The sequence below is a fragment of the Lepidochelys kempii genome, chromosome 6 (assembly GCF_965140285.1).
Source record: "Lepidochelys kempii isolate rLepKem1 chromosome 6, rLepKem1.hap1, whole genome shotgun sequence".
Lineage (NCBI taxonomy): Eukaryota > Metazoa > Chordata > Testudines > Cheloniidae > Lepidochelys > Lepidochelys kempii.
Genome location: NC_136385.1, coordinates 103,614,195 through 103,631,143, shown reverse-complemented (window position 1 = coordinate 103,631,143; position 16,949 = coordinate 103,614,195). Strand labels below are relative to the sequence as shown.

Genomic DNA, 16,949 nt, shown 5'->3' with positions numbered 1-16,949 from the left:
ATATATTGCCTTGTCGACACTAGAGTTGGCTAACAACTTTTAACAACACACCTTTTCTCCTCCTCAAGACAAGTGCTAACAGGACATATAATAATAATTCCTAGATCTTATAAAGCACTTTTCATCCATAGACCTTAAAGTGCTTGACAAAACAGGTGGTCAGTATCATTATTTCCATTTGACAGACTGAGAAACTGAGGGGGAGGTGACTTATAGAATCATGGAATATTACCGTTGGAAGAGACCTCAGGAGGTCATCTAGTCCAACCCCCTTCTCAAAGCAGGACCAACACCAACCTGCCTAAGGTCACTCAGATTGGTGGCACAGCCAGAAACTGAACCCAGCTCTCCTGAGTCCCAGTCCAGTGGCCTATCTACTAAGCCACTGGCAGACTAAGTTTTGGTTTCTCCATTAGAGAATGACCGCCTGCAACTGCTACCCACTTAGAGAATTATTGCATGAGCTAAAGCAAGAGGTCTGTGCTGTGCTGCTGAAAGTTCGGAGTTCAAAGCCTACTGACTTCCCATGTGAAAGCCATGACACAGTCCTTTGGCGAAGGGACTCTGTTCATTTTTTGCATACTGTACAGTGCTGAACACATCACACTATAATAATAATCCAGATGATCATGTGATTTTGGGGGGGCGGGTCATCATCCCATTTCACAATCACTGAGTGTCCTTTCTTTTCTTGTTTTAGCAGCAATGCACTAACGGGTTTGACCTGGACCGTGCCTCTGGGCAATGCTTAGGTAGGATTTTGACTGAATCAATTCATTTACACTGGGGTTCAGACCCACTGGCTTTGTTAAATTAATCATGTGCTACTATCTGTGTATTTTGGCTGAAGGAGATGCTCTCAGTGTCTGGCAAATATATATCAATTATGCACAAGCCTTTGGAAATTGTTCTCTCATCATTCGTTCAATATGAAAATGTCACTGTTCAGACTGAGTGCAGTGCTTTTCGCATGGCTGTGTTAACGAGAGTTTGGGAGCTCAGTCTAGTTGCCAGAGAACAGGGGTTCAGCATCATAAATACCCACTACTTGCTACTTTTGGCAGCTTCAGCCTGGAGGCCATGGAGAGTTCCTCTCACCCTCTAGTTCAGAATTAAGGTGCACTTTGGGGCAGTGCAGGGAAGCTTGCACTTTGCCCGTGCACCATCTTTTCTGTGGATGAACAGAGGACTTCAGTCTCCGGGGCAGTCAGTATAGCACCTTCTATAAGCTAACAAATAGAAAGATAAAAACATTAACATAAAAATGGAGATGCCCTGTCTAAGCTGCCTAGCAGTTCCATCCTCCCAGCCAAGGAAATACTCAGATCCTAATAATTTCTCTGCATCTTTCTAAGGTCAAGACAAAAAAAAAAAATCCCAGTGAGAACAAAAAAGAGACCTGAACCAAATCCCCAGATTTGAACATCTCAAACTTTGTGTGTGGGAGGCACTGCGGAGTCCCAGATCAGGATCCAAGTTTCACAGCTGGGCAAACCAAACCACCAGTGTTTTGAAATCTGGATCTGAATGTTGTGGCTTGGACAGATCCATTAGGAGAAACAGGCTGTAGGACGCTCTTGCAATGTGTAATCAGTGTTTAAACGGAGTGTCTATAGAAAAGAAAAGTGTGGTTTGTTTCCTGATTGTAAAGTAGAACAAGTAGAACACATGCTAGGTTGAAAATATGTGCTGTTTCCTGTTATGATGTGGGCTGACTTCAAAGTGAGACTCCACAAAGGAAGCTTTTCCTAGCACAAGCCATGTATCACATATTCAGCAAAATCCCAAGTAAACCATATCATATGTGCTGTTCTGTGCATGTGTCACATTAAGGACCAATTGTGGAAATTGCTGATCTAATTGCCATTCTGTTACTACATCCTTCCAGATATTGATGAATGTCGGACTATTTCTGAGGCCTGTAGAGGAGATATGGTGTGTGTTAATCAGAATGGTGGCTATTTATGCATTCCCCGAACAAATCCAGTTTATAGATCACCATATCTGAATCCTTATTCAAACATTTATCCACCACCACCAGCTCCCAACTACCCCACTGCTACAAGACCTCTGATGTGTCGGTTTGGCTACCAAATGGATGAAAACAACCAATGTGTTGGTAAGTAGCAGAACACTTTATATATTTTAAGGCTAGAAAGGATTGCTGTGATAATCTAATCTAACCTGCTGCATAACTGAGGCCAATGTCACACACTAATTCTTGCTTGAAGCCTGATAACTTGTGTTTGAACTATAGCATTTCTCATAGAAGGACATATGTTATGCTTCTTGTATGGTCTTAGTTCAGGGCAAGCAAAGGTATTTTCTCCAGTCTGCATATTTTCTTTAAAAATGAAAATCCATCCTGGTGATTTGAAAGATGGCTCTGTTAGCTGATTTATTGGTGCATACAATATATGTATTTCCACTATCATGAGTCTGTCCTTGAGAGAAAGGAGGGTCTGTGTTTAAAGAACTGGAGTGGGATTCGGGAGCTCTGGGTTCAATTCCAAGCTCTGCCACAGACTTCCTGTGTGACCTTGGGCAAGTCTCCTAATCTCTGGGCCTCAGATCCCCATCTGTAGAATCGGTATAATAAGACTTCCTTTCCCCCACCCTTTGTCTGCCTTGTCTATTTAGACTGTAAGCTCTTTGGGACAGGGACTGTCTCTTACTATATATATGTATAGTGCCTAAAACTAGTATTGGTACTAGGATAACTTTAATGCCTAAAGGCCTCAACTAAAAGTGGGCCCCACGGTACTAAACACTGTACAAACATACAGTAAGAAACAGTCCCTGCCCCAATAGAATGTGGATCCTGTAACACAAATAATAAATAACTATTCTTACTGTTTTCTCCGTTTTGTAGCTTTTCTAGAGGTGCATCTTTTGGGCTTGATTCTGACCCCACACACACTACTTTTACCCAGCTATGATGCTTGAAATCCATGGAATTACTCCTGATTTACATCAGTTTAAGTGAGAAAGAATCACAACCATGTTTGTTTGTTTGTTTGTTTTTTTCTAGCTTTAAGAGTACAGCTTGCAAGCCAAATTCTAAACTGACATAGGTGTATCAGACATAATGCCACTAATCAGCAGAGTTACTTTGGTGATAAACTGGTATCAGTGAGATCACACTCAGGCTCCAAGTGTTCTGTAGTGCAGGAGTTATGGGTTCAGCCTCTGTCATGGACTCAATGTGCAACCACTATCTTCTGCTGCACCTCAGTTATCCCACATGTAAAATGGACACAAGAAGTTGAAAATTTTCCGTCAAAACTGTTAGAAAATTTGGGTTTTCAACAAAATGATTTTTTTCATGAAAATGTCTGCTTTCCACAGAAGAATATTTTTTTCATTGAAAAACTGAATGCCCAAATCCTGAAATATTTGTATTTGGATATGCTGCTGCAATGCCTCATAGGAGTCGTAGTTCAATTTCCTCATGCCCCTGTTCTTCTCATGGGAGATATAACTGAACCCCTAGATGCACCACAGCCAGGGACTCCCATGATGCACTGCCTCCTCTCTCTAAGAGGGGAAATCCATGATGGGAAATGTAGTCTGACCAGCCAATAGAGAAGAATTATAGAATTATAGAATATCAGGGTTGGAAGGGACCTTAGGAGGTCATCTAGTCCACCCCCCTGCTCAAAGCAGGACCAATCCCCAACTAAATCATCCCAGCCAGGGCTTTGTCACGCCTGACCTTAAAAGCCTCTAAGGAAGGAGATTCCACCACCTCCCTAGGTAATGCATTCCAGTGTTTCACCACCCTCCTAGTGAAAAAGTTTTTCCTAATATCCAACCTAAGTTGAAAGCAGCTATCAAATCTCCCCTCATTCTTCTCTTCCGCAGACTAAACAATCCCGGTTCCCTCAGCCTCTCCTCATAAGTCATGTGTTTCAGTCCCCGAATCATTTTTGTTGCCCTCCGCTGGACTCTCTCCAATTTTTCCACATCCTTCTTGTAGTGTGAGGCCCAAAACTGGACACAGTACTCCAGATGAGGCCTCACCAGTGTCGAATAGAGGGGAACGATCACGTCCCTCGATCTGCTGGCAATGCCCCTACATATACATCCCAAAATGCCATTGGCCTTCTTGGCAACAAGGGCACACTGTTGACTCATATCCAGCTTCTCATCCACTGTCACCCCTAGATCCTTTTCTGCAGAACTGCTGCCGAGCCATTCGGTCCCTAGTCTGTAGCAGTGCATGGTATTCTTCCGTCCTAAGTGCAGGATTCTGCACTCATCCTTGTTGAACCTCATCAGATTTCTTTTGGCCCAATCCTCCAATTTGTCTAGGTCCCTCTGTATCCTATCCCTACCCTCCAGCATATCTAACTCTCCTCCCAGGTTAGTGTCATCTGCAAACTTGCTGAGGGTGCAATTCACACCATCCTCCAGATCATTTATGAAGATATTGAACAAAACCGGCCCCAGGACCGACCCTTGGGGCACTCCACTTGATACCGGCTGCCAACTAGACATGGAGCCATTGATCACTACCCATTGAGCCCGACAATCTAGCCAGCTTTCTATCCACCTTATAGTCCATTCATCCATCCCATACTTCTTTAACTTGCTGACAAGAATACTGTGGGAGACCGTGTCAAAAGCTTTGCTAAAGTCAAGGAACAACACGTCCACCGCTTTCCCCTCATCCACAGAGCCAGTTATCTTGTCATAGAAGGCAATTAGATTTAGTCAGGCATGACTTGCCCTTGGTGAATCCAAGAATGGGAACTTCAGGCATCCAAATGACAATTCTCATAAGGGAAGCATTTCTGAATCAATACATTTTGGTTTTCAGACAAAATATTTCTGGATTTTTGCAGAAATTTTTTTGTATTTGAATTTTTGCCAAAAAATTAAATTTTTCATGGGGGGAAAACCCATTTTCCAACCAGCTGTAATAATAATTGATGTTGTGAAGTTTAATTAATTAATATTTTGCAAACTGTTTTGAAATCCTCAGATGACAGGTGTTGTGAGTTAAGTATAGTATTAACTAGTCCGACTGACCCTACTGAATCAATTCACATCATTTATGATGTATGTCAGTTTGGAGACTTCTGGGAATGTTTTGTATTTTCCTAACTTTGATGTAGATGGGCCAGTAAGTGCAACATTTAAAATTAAAAGTAAGTGCTGGAATTGGAGGGCACAAAAAAGGATCTCACTTCCCACTCTGAAATTTTGGGCCGTCCTTTCTGCTATGTTCACACCCATCCCTAAAAATCAAAGTGGGTAGGATTATTAAACCTTCCGAGTGGGACTTGCAAGCCCAAGCACATAATGGTTCCTGTAGGGGCTTTTAGAACTATGAAGGCCAATGCTTCTTTCAATCCACACCATTCCAGTAGAGCCACCTGGAGTTGTGACTACAGCAATTAATTGCTAGGGGAGACTGTGCTGAATGCAACCACCGACCAGGTAATAGCTGGGAAAAGATGGAGAGTGGCCCATCAGAATCACAATGAGCTGGAAGCATTTTCTGAACCTCCCCCATCAGTTTTGAACTGAGGCAGATAATAGTGTTTGTGTAAGAGGACAAAGAATAAAGCTTAAAGAAAGAAAACAAGACCTGGCCACAGCCATTGGGTCTCCACTGGGTTCGACTTTGTTTTAAACTGTGTGTTTATTTAGTGAAATGCTCTAGAGACCATTTGTGTTTCATTTCCCTGAGATGGGAACGGTAGGCACCTAAGCAGACAGTAGAGAAGATTGTCACGCTTTGCTGTAGCATCTGTAAGTTCCTCTGCTGTAAACGTAGGGCCCATTTTAGTATTTCTTCTACAGCCAGAACAGTGTATTTTATGGAGGAAAAGTTCACCCTTGCGCTCAGGGTTTAAGTAATGGATTGGCCTTGTTCTGACCCTCTGCATAGGGGTGAATTTCACCAGGCATACACAAGAAATGCTGAACCAAAGGGGTGCCTGAGCCATAAAAACAACTGCCAGTGTCAATGACCCTTCAAGCTGCCCCGCCCTTCCCCACATGTCTATGTTCTAGCCCCATAAAAACCTCAGACAGTCTTTTACAATGAAGTTTTCAAACGTGCTCACTACCAGCCAAACTACTTCTATTGAGGTCCATGGGACTTTTGGCCATTGAATTCAATGGGAGCGGAGGTAGCCTAGCACCCACCTGTTCTATGGAGCGTAGGCTATAGAAACTCTCTCAGATCACATTTAGGATTTATAAGATACCCTTTTGCCAAACTAATGCAATAGAAATCTTTACTTTTCTTTTTTAAATTCCAGTGCAAACATTCTTTTTAATGAATGAACCATTCCCTGACAAACCTGTTTTCACTATCCGAGCTGAGAGAAATGCAAGAACATTGTGAGTGGGTCTGTCTATCCCCTCCTGGTAACTGATTGGCCAGCCAACCCTCCATTTGCCTTGACTCTCTAAGGAATGCACACCCCAGGTGGTTCAAATAATATTCCCCCTCCGAGGGGCTGATTTATTCCAACATAGCTAAAGATAAACATAAGTAGTTCGTCGCCTGGTCAGGAAGAGTTCACAAAGAATCCATCCCTTTCTAGCCCTCCAGGCCTCATCCTTTCTGGCCAGAGTCACAGGAGCAAGGTGAACAGATTCCTTCCCCAGTCCTGCCACTGCTTGGCTCTCCTCAGTCCTAACGCAGTCCTCGCCCACAATCCTGCAGCCAGAGAGCCTCCCTGTAGATCCTCTTGCACTGGGTGAAAAGCAGCCCCTCTTATAGTATGCACTGCTTCTGCCTCCCCTCCTGAGAGTCTTTTGAAAATGTCTCTCTCTCACCAACAGACGATGGTTCAATAAAAGACGGAGACAATCACCTACCCTGTGTCCCTAATATCCAGGGACTAACACAGCTACAAGAACCCTGCATGCACTTGAAAGAAACGGCTATTGCCACTTACAGGGCAGAAGGGGTTAACCCTTTCCCTGCTGGTCTAGGTATGGGGCTTCTGCACCCTGTCCCAAAGGGAAACAAACAGCTTACAGACAATAAATGAAAACTTAGGTTATTAACACTGAGAGCACTTAAGAGCTGCTGTTAGCACCACAGGGAAGGATATTTGTTTTCTAGAAAGACAAGCAGGGCAACAGAGAATCTGTCCTCATCTGGTATAGTCATTATGTGTGCCCCAGCTGCTGGAATGGTGATGTTGTGTAGAAATACTCCGCTTTCATTTAAAAAAAATTAAGTTTCTAGCCCTTATAGTTGTAGAGAAAAGCTGGAAAATAGTACCCACGTGCCACCTGAAGTTTCAAAAACCACCAGGCATAGAAAACGATACCAGAGTGTGGTGGTAGTGGTAATTTTTAAACCTCCTGATTCTTTGGGGACCGACTCATGGTTCTGAACACTTGGGGCATGTCTACTTTACAGTGATTATACCAGCATAGCCCCATAGTGTGTACACACAGACAAAACCAATGGAAAGGGTTTTTCCATTGGTGTAGGAACAATACCTCCCCGACTGATGGCGTTCTTCTGTCCATCTACCTACATCTACACTGTGGTTAGGTCAGCACAGCTATGTTGCTTAGGGGTGTGGATTTTTCATACCTCTGAGTGATGTAGCTCTGTCAACCTAAATTTTAAGTGTAGACCAGGCCTTGGGGTTGGCAAATGCAGTGTTCATTACACCAGTAAAAAGTGTGTGTAACCTGCTACTTAAAATGGGAATGATTTACACCCACTCTGCACTTTATTTGCACTGGTGTAAACAGCAATCTCACCCACGAGCTCTAACCTGACAGTGTCCCTTTTAATTTATATAATTTCTGACTCTTTTCCTTTCAAATTGTGACTGCTTAACTATCATAATGCCCCTTTTGTTAGAAGAACTCAGTCCAGGAACTGTTGGCAAGACTGGATTGGAATTAGAGCCCAGGTTCTTGCATTATACATTCATAAACTGAGAGTTCTTTCCAATTTCCCTTCACTCCACCGCACCATTTCCTGATTTACAATGATTTTTAAAACATGCCTGAAGTATAGATCCTTCGGGGCATTGTAGAAAGAATTGTAAGGGATGGGCTTTTGTTTTTACTTTTTATCCTATTAACACATCTGTCGAATGGGAGGAGCCAGGAGTGGAAGAGGAGAAAGAATCAAGGAAAGCAGACAGAAGCAAGAGAGCTGTGGTTTTAGCTCAGTGGGGCTCTGGTTCAAGCCTCAGTGCTGGCAATGATGACAGCCATTACACCAGCACAGTTGCAAGTGTGGGTGGCCTGGGAGAGGGTGTTATTTCAGTGTTTCTCCTGAGTATCCTGCACCAGCAAGGTGTCTATGAAGTCCTGCCCATCAGCTAATTCCCCTCCTTCCCCTCCCCCACCGACCCTAGTGGAACCTGTAAGGGAAAGAAATTATGCGAAAGCTGCCTCCCAATGGCGTGAATCAGTCCATGGTTCAAGCATCTGTGTGTGCTGGCATAAACTGAGCCCTCTGGGGTTAAGATTTTCATCCCCATAAATCCCTGTGCAGAAGGAGCATGGTCTAGTGGTTAAAGCACAGGGGAGCACACTGTGTGTGTGTGTGTGTGAAGGTTACTCCTTATATAGAAAGAAGTAACTCCCTATATAGAACCAAGAAATATAATGAGTGAGCCAAGAAAACTTCATGTAACTAAGAAAACTGGCATCTCTGGAACATGCTGCAAAAAAAGAGCTGGCCGTCTGGGGATGGTGAAGTGTAATAGTAAACGTAGAGTCATAGAATATCAGGGTTGGAAGGGACCTCAGGAGGTCATCTAGTCCAACCCCCTGCTCAAAGCAGGACCAATCCCCAATTTTTGCCCCAGATCCCTAAATGGCCCCCCTCAAGGATTGAACTCACAATCCTGGGTTTAGCAGGCCAATGCTCAAACCACTGAGCTATCCCTCCCCCCAAGAGTATATCATCCTGCATCTCAGTGCCTTTCTAACATCACTGACTAATTGTACTGATGTGTGATGATGTGGGGAGAGACGCTAAAATAACACACCAGCAGTAGAAGCATAAATTAACTCATTTCAGCTAAAGAGAATCTTGATGTCAGAGGGCCAAAGTCTACTCTCAGATATGGGTGTGATTCCCGTTGGCTTCAATAGGATTTCAGGATCTTGGAGCCAAATTTGTCCCAGTGAGTCTATCTGAGTTAGTTTAATCAATTCATGGGCCTAAGCCACTATGTCCTGGCCTGGATACAGAGCTGAAGCAGCCCCAAGTTCAGAGCTGTTCTCCTTCTGCAGCATATGTTGCTGTTGCTGTTAAAGTCTGATCCCATTTTGTCCCAGGAGATGGTTGGGATTCAGCTGGAGGCAGTTGAGGTGGTGGTGTCATCTGGGTCCCTCTGTCTGGCCCAGTCTGGTGAGGGCATCTCTCAGGATTAGGGTGACAAAGGCCTGGGGTTCGGGGAGATGGTGGAGGTGGCAGCCAAGATGGTGATGCTTTCTTCAGTAGCCCCTGTTTGTTCTTCCTTCGTTTTTTCCCCAAGTCTTTCTTTAAAGACCCAGAAAGGAAGTGATGGGAGAAATAGCCCAACTACTCACTATTTTGTCCTACAGTTAGGCCTAATATCTGACACACCAATTCTGGGCCATTAATTTCCAGTTCCACATCTGTTTTTACCAAGCATGATTTCAACACAGCCCTTGAATCATGTCAATGTGGCCTTTTTGGTTTTGACTAATTTAGTCTCTCTGTCTGGTTCTCTTTCATCGGTTTATAACATTCATTATTGAAAGCAGCTTGACTTATGTTCCATCAACATGTGTTACTCTAGGTTATTGTCACATCTTTTGACCTTCTGTATATTTTTTACAATTGAGGTCACAATTCAGGTAAATTGGTTGGCCCAGTTATCACAACGGGGCCCTTCTTTAGGTTAATTGGAGCTACTCCTTGTGATTGCTGAGTTGCATCTGTTTATAGTAGTTTCTTTAGCTGCTTATTGGGTGGGTGACTAAAAGTTTTGGGGGTTTTTTTAAGCATGTTGGTGGGGAGCTGGTTGCGGGTGCTAGAGCTGCTTTCTGAACCTGCTGAGGAGCAGGACAAAATGAAACCAAGGAGAGTGTGGGACCCTGGTTGAAAGGGGAGGTGTCACTCCACAGCATACAGCAAGGGACCCTGCACTCAGGCTGGGCAGGCCCAGCTTTGTAAGCACATATGGGGCAGTTGGGCATGTGCACTTCCCTATGTAAACAGGGATCCTGTCACAGCCAGGTTCACACCCCCATAACTGGGAACTCTCAATCTCATCAGAATCTGTTTTTCTTCATTACTCCCTGTTCTCCCCTTGCAAGCTCCAGAGTCACCTTGCTGTATGATGCATTGACCTATTTCCCCTGCCCCAGGCAAGCTGCAGATCAGATCCTTTCCACAGTGCTGGACAGTGTGCAAGGGATAACCTCTGCACAGTGCTGGCTAGTATGTTGGCTTGCATGCCATGGCCTCAAGTGAGCATCATCTGTGAGTCAGGGGTCACCTATCTTTAGACTCCCAACTGAGCAGCTTGTATGCTGCAATTGGCGGCAAGGACTGGCCAGTGGGAGGTTACACCAGCTTCAATTGAGAGGAGTAGCATTTTGATGCCCAAGCCCACCATGTCTTTTCCTGCAGCAGAGGACATGCTGAGCACTGCGTCAGTCAGGGCAGGATTTGACCCACATTGTTAATCTCTAATCGATTCCTTATACTCTTTGTGAATCCCTAATTTAATATGTGGGACTGCAAGGCTGTTTGCCTTCAGTGTATCTTACTTTTCTCTCACTTACAGAGATTTCAATAGGACCAAATCAGTTAAAGTCAGAATGTGCCGATTAATTCTGTCTGCTCTGGGAGTGGATTAAATGAACGCTGCTTTATGGGCTAGCTCTTAAAGTAAAAGAATGAACAGGTCACTCTGGCCAACCAATTACAGCATTTCTTTTTCTTGAAGTCATGACTTGATCTTGGAAGATCTGCCTGAGTCTTTCTTCTCCAATCCATCAAGTCTGGGACTTGTTCCTCTCTCCATTTTCTAACTGACTCTGGCCAACATTCCATTGAGACCTGAGGGCTTCCATGTTTCCTGAACAAATCTCTCTCTCTCCTCTCCAGCAGCATAACATGGGTAACTTCAGTCTGAAACATACTGAAAGCCTTATTCATTTTCATTGTAGTATCAATGCAGTGCTCAGCCCTGCATAAGGCTGTGTGTCTATAGTGCCTAGAGATGGCAGGATTCTTCATGACATGAAAGTCATTGTTGTTCTTGGCTCCTGCCTTATATTTCTTGGGTCAGCTTCGTTTCTCTCCATTTGGCTCTAGGCTGAAATTGGCCAGAGTTTATATGTCACAATCGAGATGTTTGGCCAAAATATATAGAAATATGAATTGGCTCTTTCACAAATGTAAATCTGCCAGCTCAGCCATGTGCCGTGCCAGACTGTATAGGCAGAGTAAACGTGCTGGCGTTGCTCTTGTGTTTTGTCCCTAGGACTCAAGAGGCCATGAGGAAGCTGCAATGCAGAAAAATAAGAGCTGCCTTATGTTGCGTGGAGGCTAATATGCTCTAACCTTTTCATCCACCAGTTCGCTGGTTTCCCACTTTATTACTTAAGAGATGTGAGAAAGTTTTAAAGAAAATAAATTTACTAGCACATGCATGAGGTCTATACTGTCCCAGCTCTGTTCAGTAGAATACCGATTAGTATTCCAGCTGTGGGCTGAAGGGGCTGCCTAGCAGGAACAAAGGGTCAAACCCAGAAGTCCCTACTCAGTCTTGCCCCGACAAGCCTCTAATTGGTATCTCGTTCCCACAGCCATGATCTATGGTTGTAGGTTTCCTGTCATGTAAGGGAGCACAATGGCACATGGAGGAAGGACTGTCCAGTGGTTAGGGAATTAGCCGAGGAGAGACAGAGTCAAATCCCTGCTCTGCCATAGACTTCCTGTGTTACCTTGGGCATGTCACTTAGACCAAGATTTTCAGATATTCAACACTAACACCTTAAAGGGGCCAGATTTTCGGAGGACAGGTGCTCAGAACTTCTGAAAAATCAGGCCCTTGGAAGGTGTCCCAATTTAGGCACCCCCAAATCACTAGCCATTTCTGACAATCTTGGCCCATGCCTCAGTTCCCCCATCTGTATAATGGGGATAAGAGTTCCCTACCTCACACAGGTGTTGAGGTTAAATACAATAAAGATTGTAAGGCACTCAGATCCTGTTGTGAGGAGGACCATATCAGTACCTCAGATAGACAGATAGGGCCTATGGTACTGGAGAAGAGGGATAGATAATTTAATATAAAATAGGCCAAATTCATCCCTGCTATAACTCCACTGAAGCCAATGGAGTTACACCATAGATGAATTAGGTAAAACATTTGATACAGTATTGTGAAATACTAATTCAAATTAGTATTAGCTTGAACATAAACACTGACACATGGGTTGAAAGCTTGCTGAAGGGCTATAAACAAAGGATAATGATACTTGGCAATGACCTGAGTAGAGAGAGGTTTCTAGTGGGGTGCTGCAGGGACCATTATCAAGTCTGGTCTTATTTAATATCCTCATTAATTATGTGGAAAAGAGTGTTCGCTGATTTCAGAATGGTTTTATTGGACATCCTCAGCCCGTGGTCATATTCCTCCAGTCTAATATTGCTGTGTGTCACTGTTGCTGGGATTATTTGCAGCTGGCTCCACACTCCAGAGGGAATCCTATTAGTCATTGATCGAACAGCACATAGCTGTAAATATGGCATTTGAATGGCTGGCGGTCGTCTTCTACAGCGTGTGTACATTTGCGAGTCTTTGGATCTGCTAAAGGCACACAGCCGATAGCCTCCACTTCGCTGAAAGTTCCTACAGCCTCAGTCACGACGTGTACTGCTGCTGTTTATTTCCTGGGGTAGCTGCAGCATTGGTCAGTGCTTAAGTCAAGGGGAGTCTTTCCCTTGGCACTGGCTCAGGTCCTGTATCTGCAGATCACGCTAAATGGGAAGGCTTTGTGAACTACACTGTGGGCAGGGGAATAACCCAGGGAGCCTTAGGGTACATCTACACGGTGTATTAGAACCTGCAGCAGTGAGTCTCGGAGCTCGGGTTTACAGGCTTGGGCTTGCACGATGGCGCTAAAAACAGCTGTGTAGATGTTGTGGCTTGGACTGGAGCTGGGGCTCTGAAGCTCCCTCCCCATCCCTTGGCTTCCGAGTCCCAGCTCCAGCATGAGCCCAGACATCTACACAGCTGGTTTCCGTGCCACAGTACAAGCTTGGCAAACCTGAGTCTGTAGCCCTGGGCTCTAAGACTTGCTGCCTTGGGTTTTAAAATGCGGCGCAGACATACCTATAAAGCGGTGTTACACTTTCCTTCCTATGGGCAAGAAATTAACAAAAGGAAATTCAACCTGGACAAATATATGTAGGGGAGGGAAGGAGAATCCAAAACGGCACCTATTTAATGGCAGGGACAGTAGGAGGCAGCAGAAGGGCAGAACCAGGGCTGGAGGTAGGGCCTAGCACCTCCATTTGGAAATATTTTGGGGGCTGAACTATGTTTCTGCCCCTGTGTGTTGGGCTGGGGATGGAGCAAATAGGAATTGGGGTGAGTGGGGCCTTGGTGCCAGTGCCCAGTGGGAGGAGTTGGTCTTGGGCCAGGCAGCTCCTCCCCCTCCCTGTTGCTGCAGAACATCATCTAAGTGGGCTGGGCACAGGCAGAGGTGCTCAGTTGTGGGTCAGTGTGGATGAAGCCGGAGACACTGCAGCCAGGACTGGGGAGGGAGCTGCTGGGAGCCCAGGAAGGACCCAAAGCCGGGTGACATTGAGGGTTGGGAAGCAGGCAGTTGAGACAGCAGAGCCCTCTGTGGGGAGCAGGCGCTGGGCACAAATAATAGGGAGGTGGGGCTTTGTGGGGAGTTATCTGAGGTCCCCCAGATTCCCCAATGCCCTATCTTCCTCCCTCCACTACCTCCCCTGCTACCCTCTGCTCCCTCCCAGGGCCTATACCCCAAATATGCATCTCAGCCCTTTTTCCCACCCACCCCCATTGAAAGCAAGCTTCTGCTGCCTCCGGAAGGCAGTAAGGTGAAGAGGAGCCTTGGGATGCACAGCAAGTTACAATATCACATGGCAGCAAAAAATTATATTGCATGCACGGAGGTTCCACATCACAGAACAGAAAGTACTTCCAACCACTGATGGTAATGGAGAAGCATAGGGACAATGTTTTTTTAATTACTTTTTTAAATCTGAGACTGGAGAAAAGGTTCATCGCGCACAATCAGGTTTTATAGCCTCCACATTTAAAGAACTTATATACTTATTGGGCCAGATTATAGTCCACACTAAATCAGATTTCTGCCACTGTTAAAGCTGGCCTAAGTGGCTAACTAAGGAGTATTCTTGTGTAAGAGGAATCCCAATGTGCTGTAGAGTCCACTCCTCACAGCCTCTAGTGTAGGAGCTAGGTCAGAGGGAATGAGGTGTTCTTGGAGCACTGCAGTCTCTGGCAATCCCCAGCTGTTGTAACATCCCCTTATGCCCAGCTACAAAGATTCCCATCTTAGAGCAGCTTCGAGGCTATGCTAATTTATGCATGGGGGATGAGCCCAACAATAAACCCAGCATGTGCTGCTCGTGGATCACTGAGCATTGCAGCTGGGACTTTAACCCAGTAGCCAATTGCAGTCCTTGCATTTGGTGGTGTAGTTTTGTGAAGCTAAATACCAAAACAATTATTCCATTCATACTCTGTGCTTATCAAGTAAAACTCTTGTTAAAGTAAATGAATTTTTTGTCTGAGTAAAGACTTCAGAAATTGGCCCATTTATATTTTCAAAGGGCTTTGAGCTTCTCAGAAGGAAGGTGCTATATGTGCAGTGTTATTGTTAAAGTGTTGTCAGGAGTAATTTTAAAACATAATACAGATTTTTAGGGTGGAAAACCTAAGGAGTTTGATGCCCAGTTTCCATTAAAATGGATGGGGATTGGATGTCCAAATCCCCATGGCAATTCTGAAAGTCTCAGGCTAAATTTGAAGCCAGACAACTTTGACATATAAACATATAAGTGGACTGTAGAAAACCTTGTAAATTTAAATAGCTGCCAACCAGTCTGTGCCCAGTTTCAAAGATCCCCCACCAATGGCCAAGCAGAACATGTGAAATGCATTTTAGTTCTGGAGATGATATGAAATTGAAATGTCCTGAAGTTATCATGGAACATCCGCGAACTGAGATTTACTAAAATATCAGGTTTCAGAGTAACAGCCGTGTTAGTCTGTATTCGCAAAAAGAAAAGGAGTACTTGTGGCACTTTAGAGACTAACCAATTTATTTGAGCATAAGCTTTCATGAGCTACATCCAATGAAGTGAGCTGTAGCTCACGAAAGCTTATGCTCAAATAAATTGGTTAGTCTCTAAGGTGCCACAAGTACTCCTTTTCTTTTCACGAAAATCTCAGGCTCACGTGTGGAAGCTCTTTGAGATCTTTGAATGAAAGACAAAATACAATGATGACAACACTTAGCACTTTTCATCTCAAAGTGCTTTATAAATATTTACCAAATATGCCTCACAACTCCTGTGGGATGAAGAAGGTTGTGTTTTCTCTTTCTATGAAGGGATGAATTGAGGTACAGAGAGTTTGTCCACACTAGGACAAAGGTTCTGAAACGTAGGGTTCTCTTAAATCAGCTAAAAGGTGTTAAATTGGCAAACTGCCCTGTCTACACTATGGGTGAAATCCTGGCCCCATTGAAGTGCAATGGAAGTTTTGCCATTGATTTCAGTGGAGCTAAGGTTTCAAAACATGTCGGCTATTGTGTCTTAGCTATCATGTTATCAAAAAACCACTACAGACACAAAGGAGGGGGGCACAATCAAATAAGTTTGAGAACCTCTGTGTTGACCTAGCAGTGTTTAGGTCAGATTAACTACATCATACAGGGTGTGACATTTTTCACAGACCTGAGTGATGTAGTTAAGCTGAGCTAACTCAGTAGTGTGGACCATCCCTAAGTATTGCTGCTGAATAGGACGGATTCGTTAGAGTAACGGATCTTTCACGATCCATTATAACTGATTTTTGTATAGTGTCAAAAGTTTCACAGTATACTCTGTGTACATGCATAATCAATCTATTTGAATGGATAATAGCTTTCATCTACAGAGTGTTCTCTGCATAAAACAAACTATTCCAACTAATCAATCCCACACGCAAAAAGAAAAGGTATTTTACAGCCATTTATTTGTGATTCAAAGGGACAGTTACAGGTAAACAAATGTAAACATGCACATACCTACATTTCCATTGGTTGAATTAGAAACCCGGTATAGACAATTTCCCCATCTATCACCCAAACCAATAATAGACACAGTCGGTTAAAACATTAAAATAAAATAAGATTTCTCAGGTCTGTCATTGATCCATTTATTCCTCTGAAGTGTAGTTGGACTTTGAGGTTAGTGTTATCTGCACAGTATAACTGAAGATGAACTAAAAATATTGAAATGTGTCTGTGTTAAAGGAATTACTAGGAACTGTTTTGTACTGAAGATGTTGCATTCCCAGCATGTGGTGGCTTTTTTACATGAATAACTATGACAAAAGCCCTTGTAGCTCTAAGAGGTTAATAAACAAAATGCTAAGACAAAGGGAAAATGCAGTTTGGTTTTGACAACGGCAGGCCCATATAATGATGGAACATGTGCGAGTATGGAATTCCAGCCTGCCTGGGGGAGAGCCAGAAAAATAGTTTGCTCCAGAAATAACACTAAATGGTCTAGTCAACAAGTACCTCCAAACTTGAGCTGGTCAGGAATTGTCTGTCAAGTCCTTTTAACTGAAAATGTATTTTCTGCAGAATTGAAATTTTCTGCAGGAAAATCTAAATGTTTTGTTTCAGGTCAGCTTGAGTCAAAACATTTCCTCTTGTCTAATTGAAACATTTTGGCTTGGGTCAGTTTGACA

The 16,949-nt window shown here is 43.9% G+C and overlaps 1 protein-coding gene across 1 annotated transcript in view; it reads left to right on the top strand.

The window, feature by feature from the left end:
* Positions 1-1,888: 1,888 nt before the first annotated feature.
* Positions 1,889-16,949, top strand: part of FBLN5 (fibulin 5) — a 54,041-nt gene continuing 38,980 nt past the window's right edge. The window contains exon 1 of the mRNA XM_073350702.2: positions 1,889-2,119. Coding sequence (XP_073206803.1) covers positions 1,933-2,119 — 187 coding nt within the window. The 5' untranslated portion in view covers positions 1,889-1,932. The remainder of the gene's footprint in view (positions 2,120-16,949) is intronic.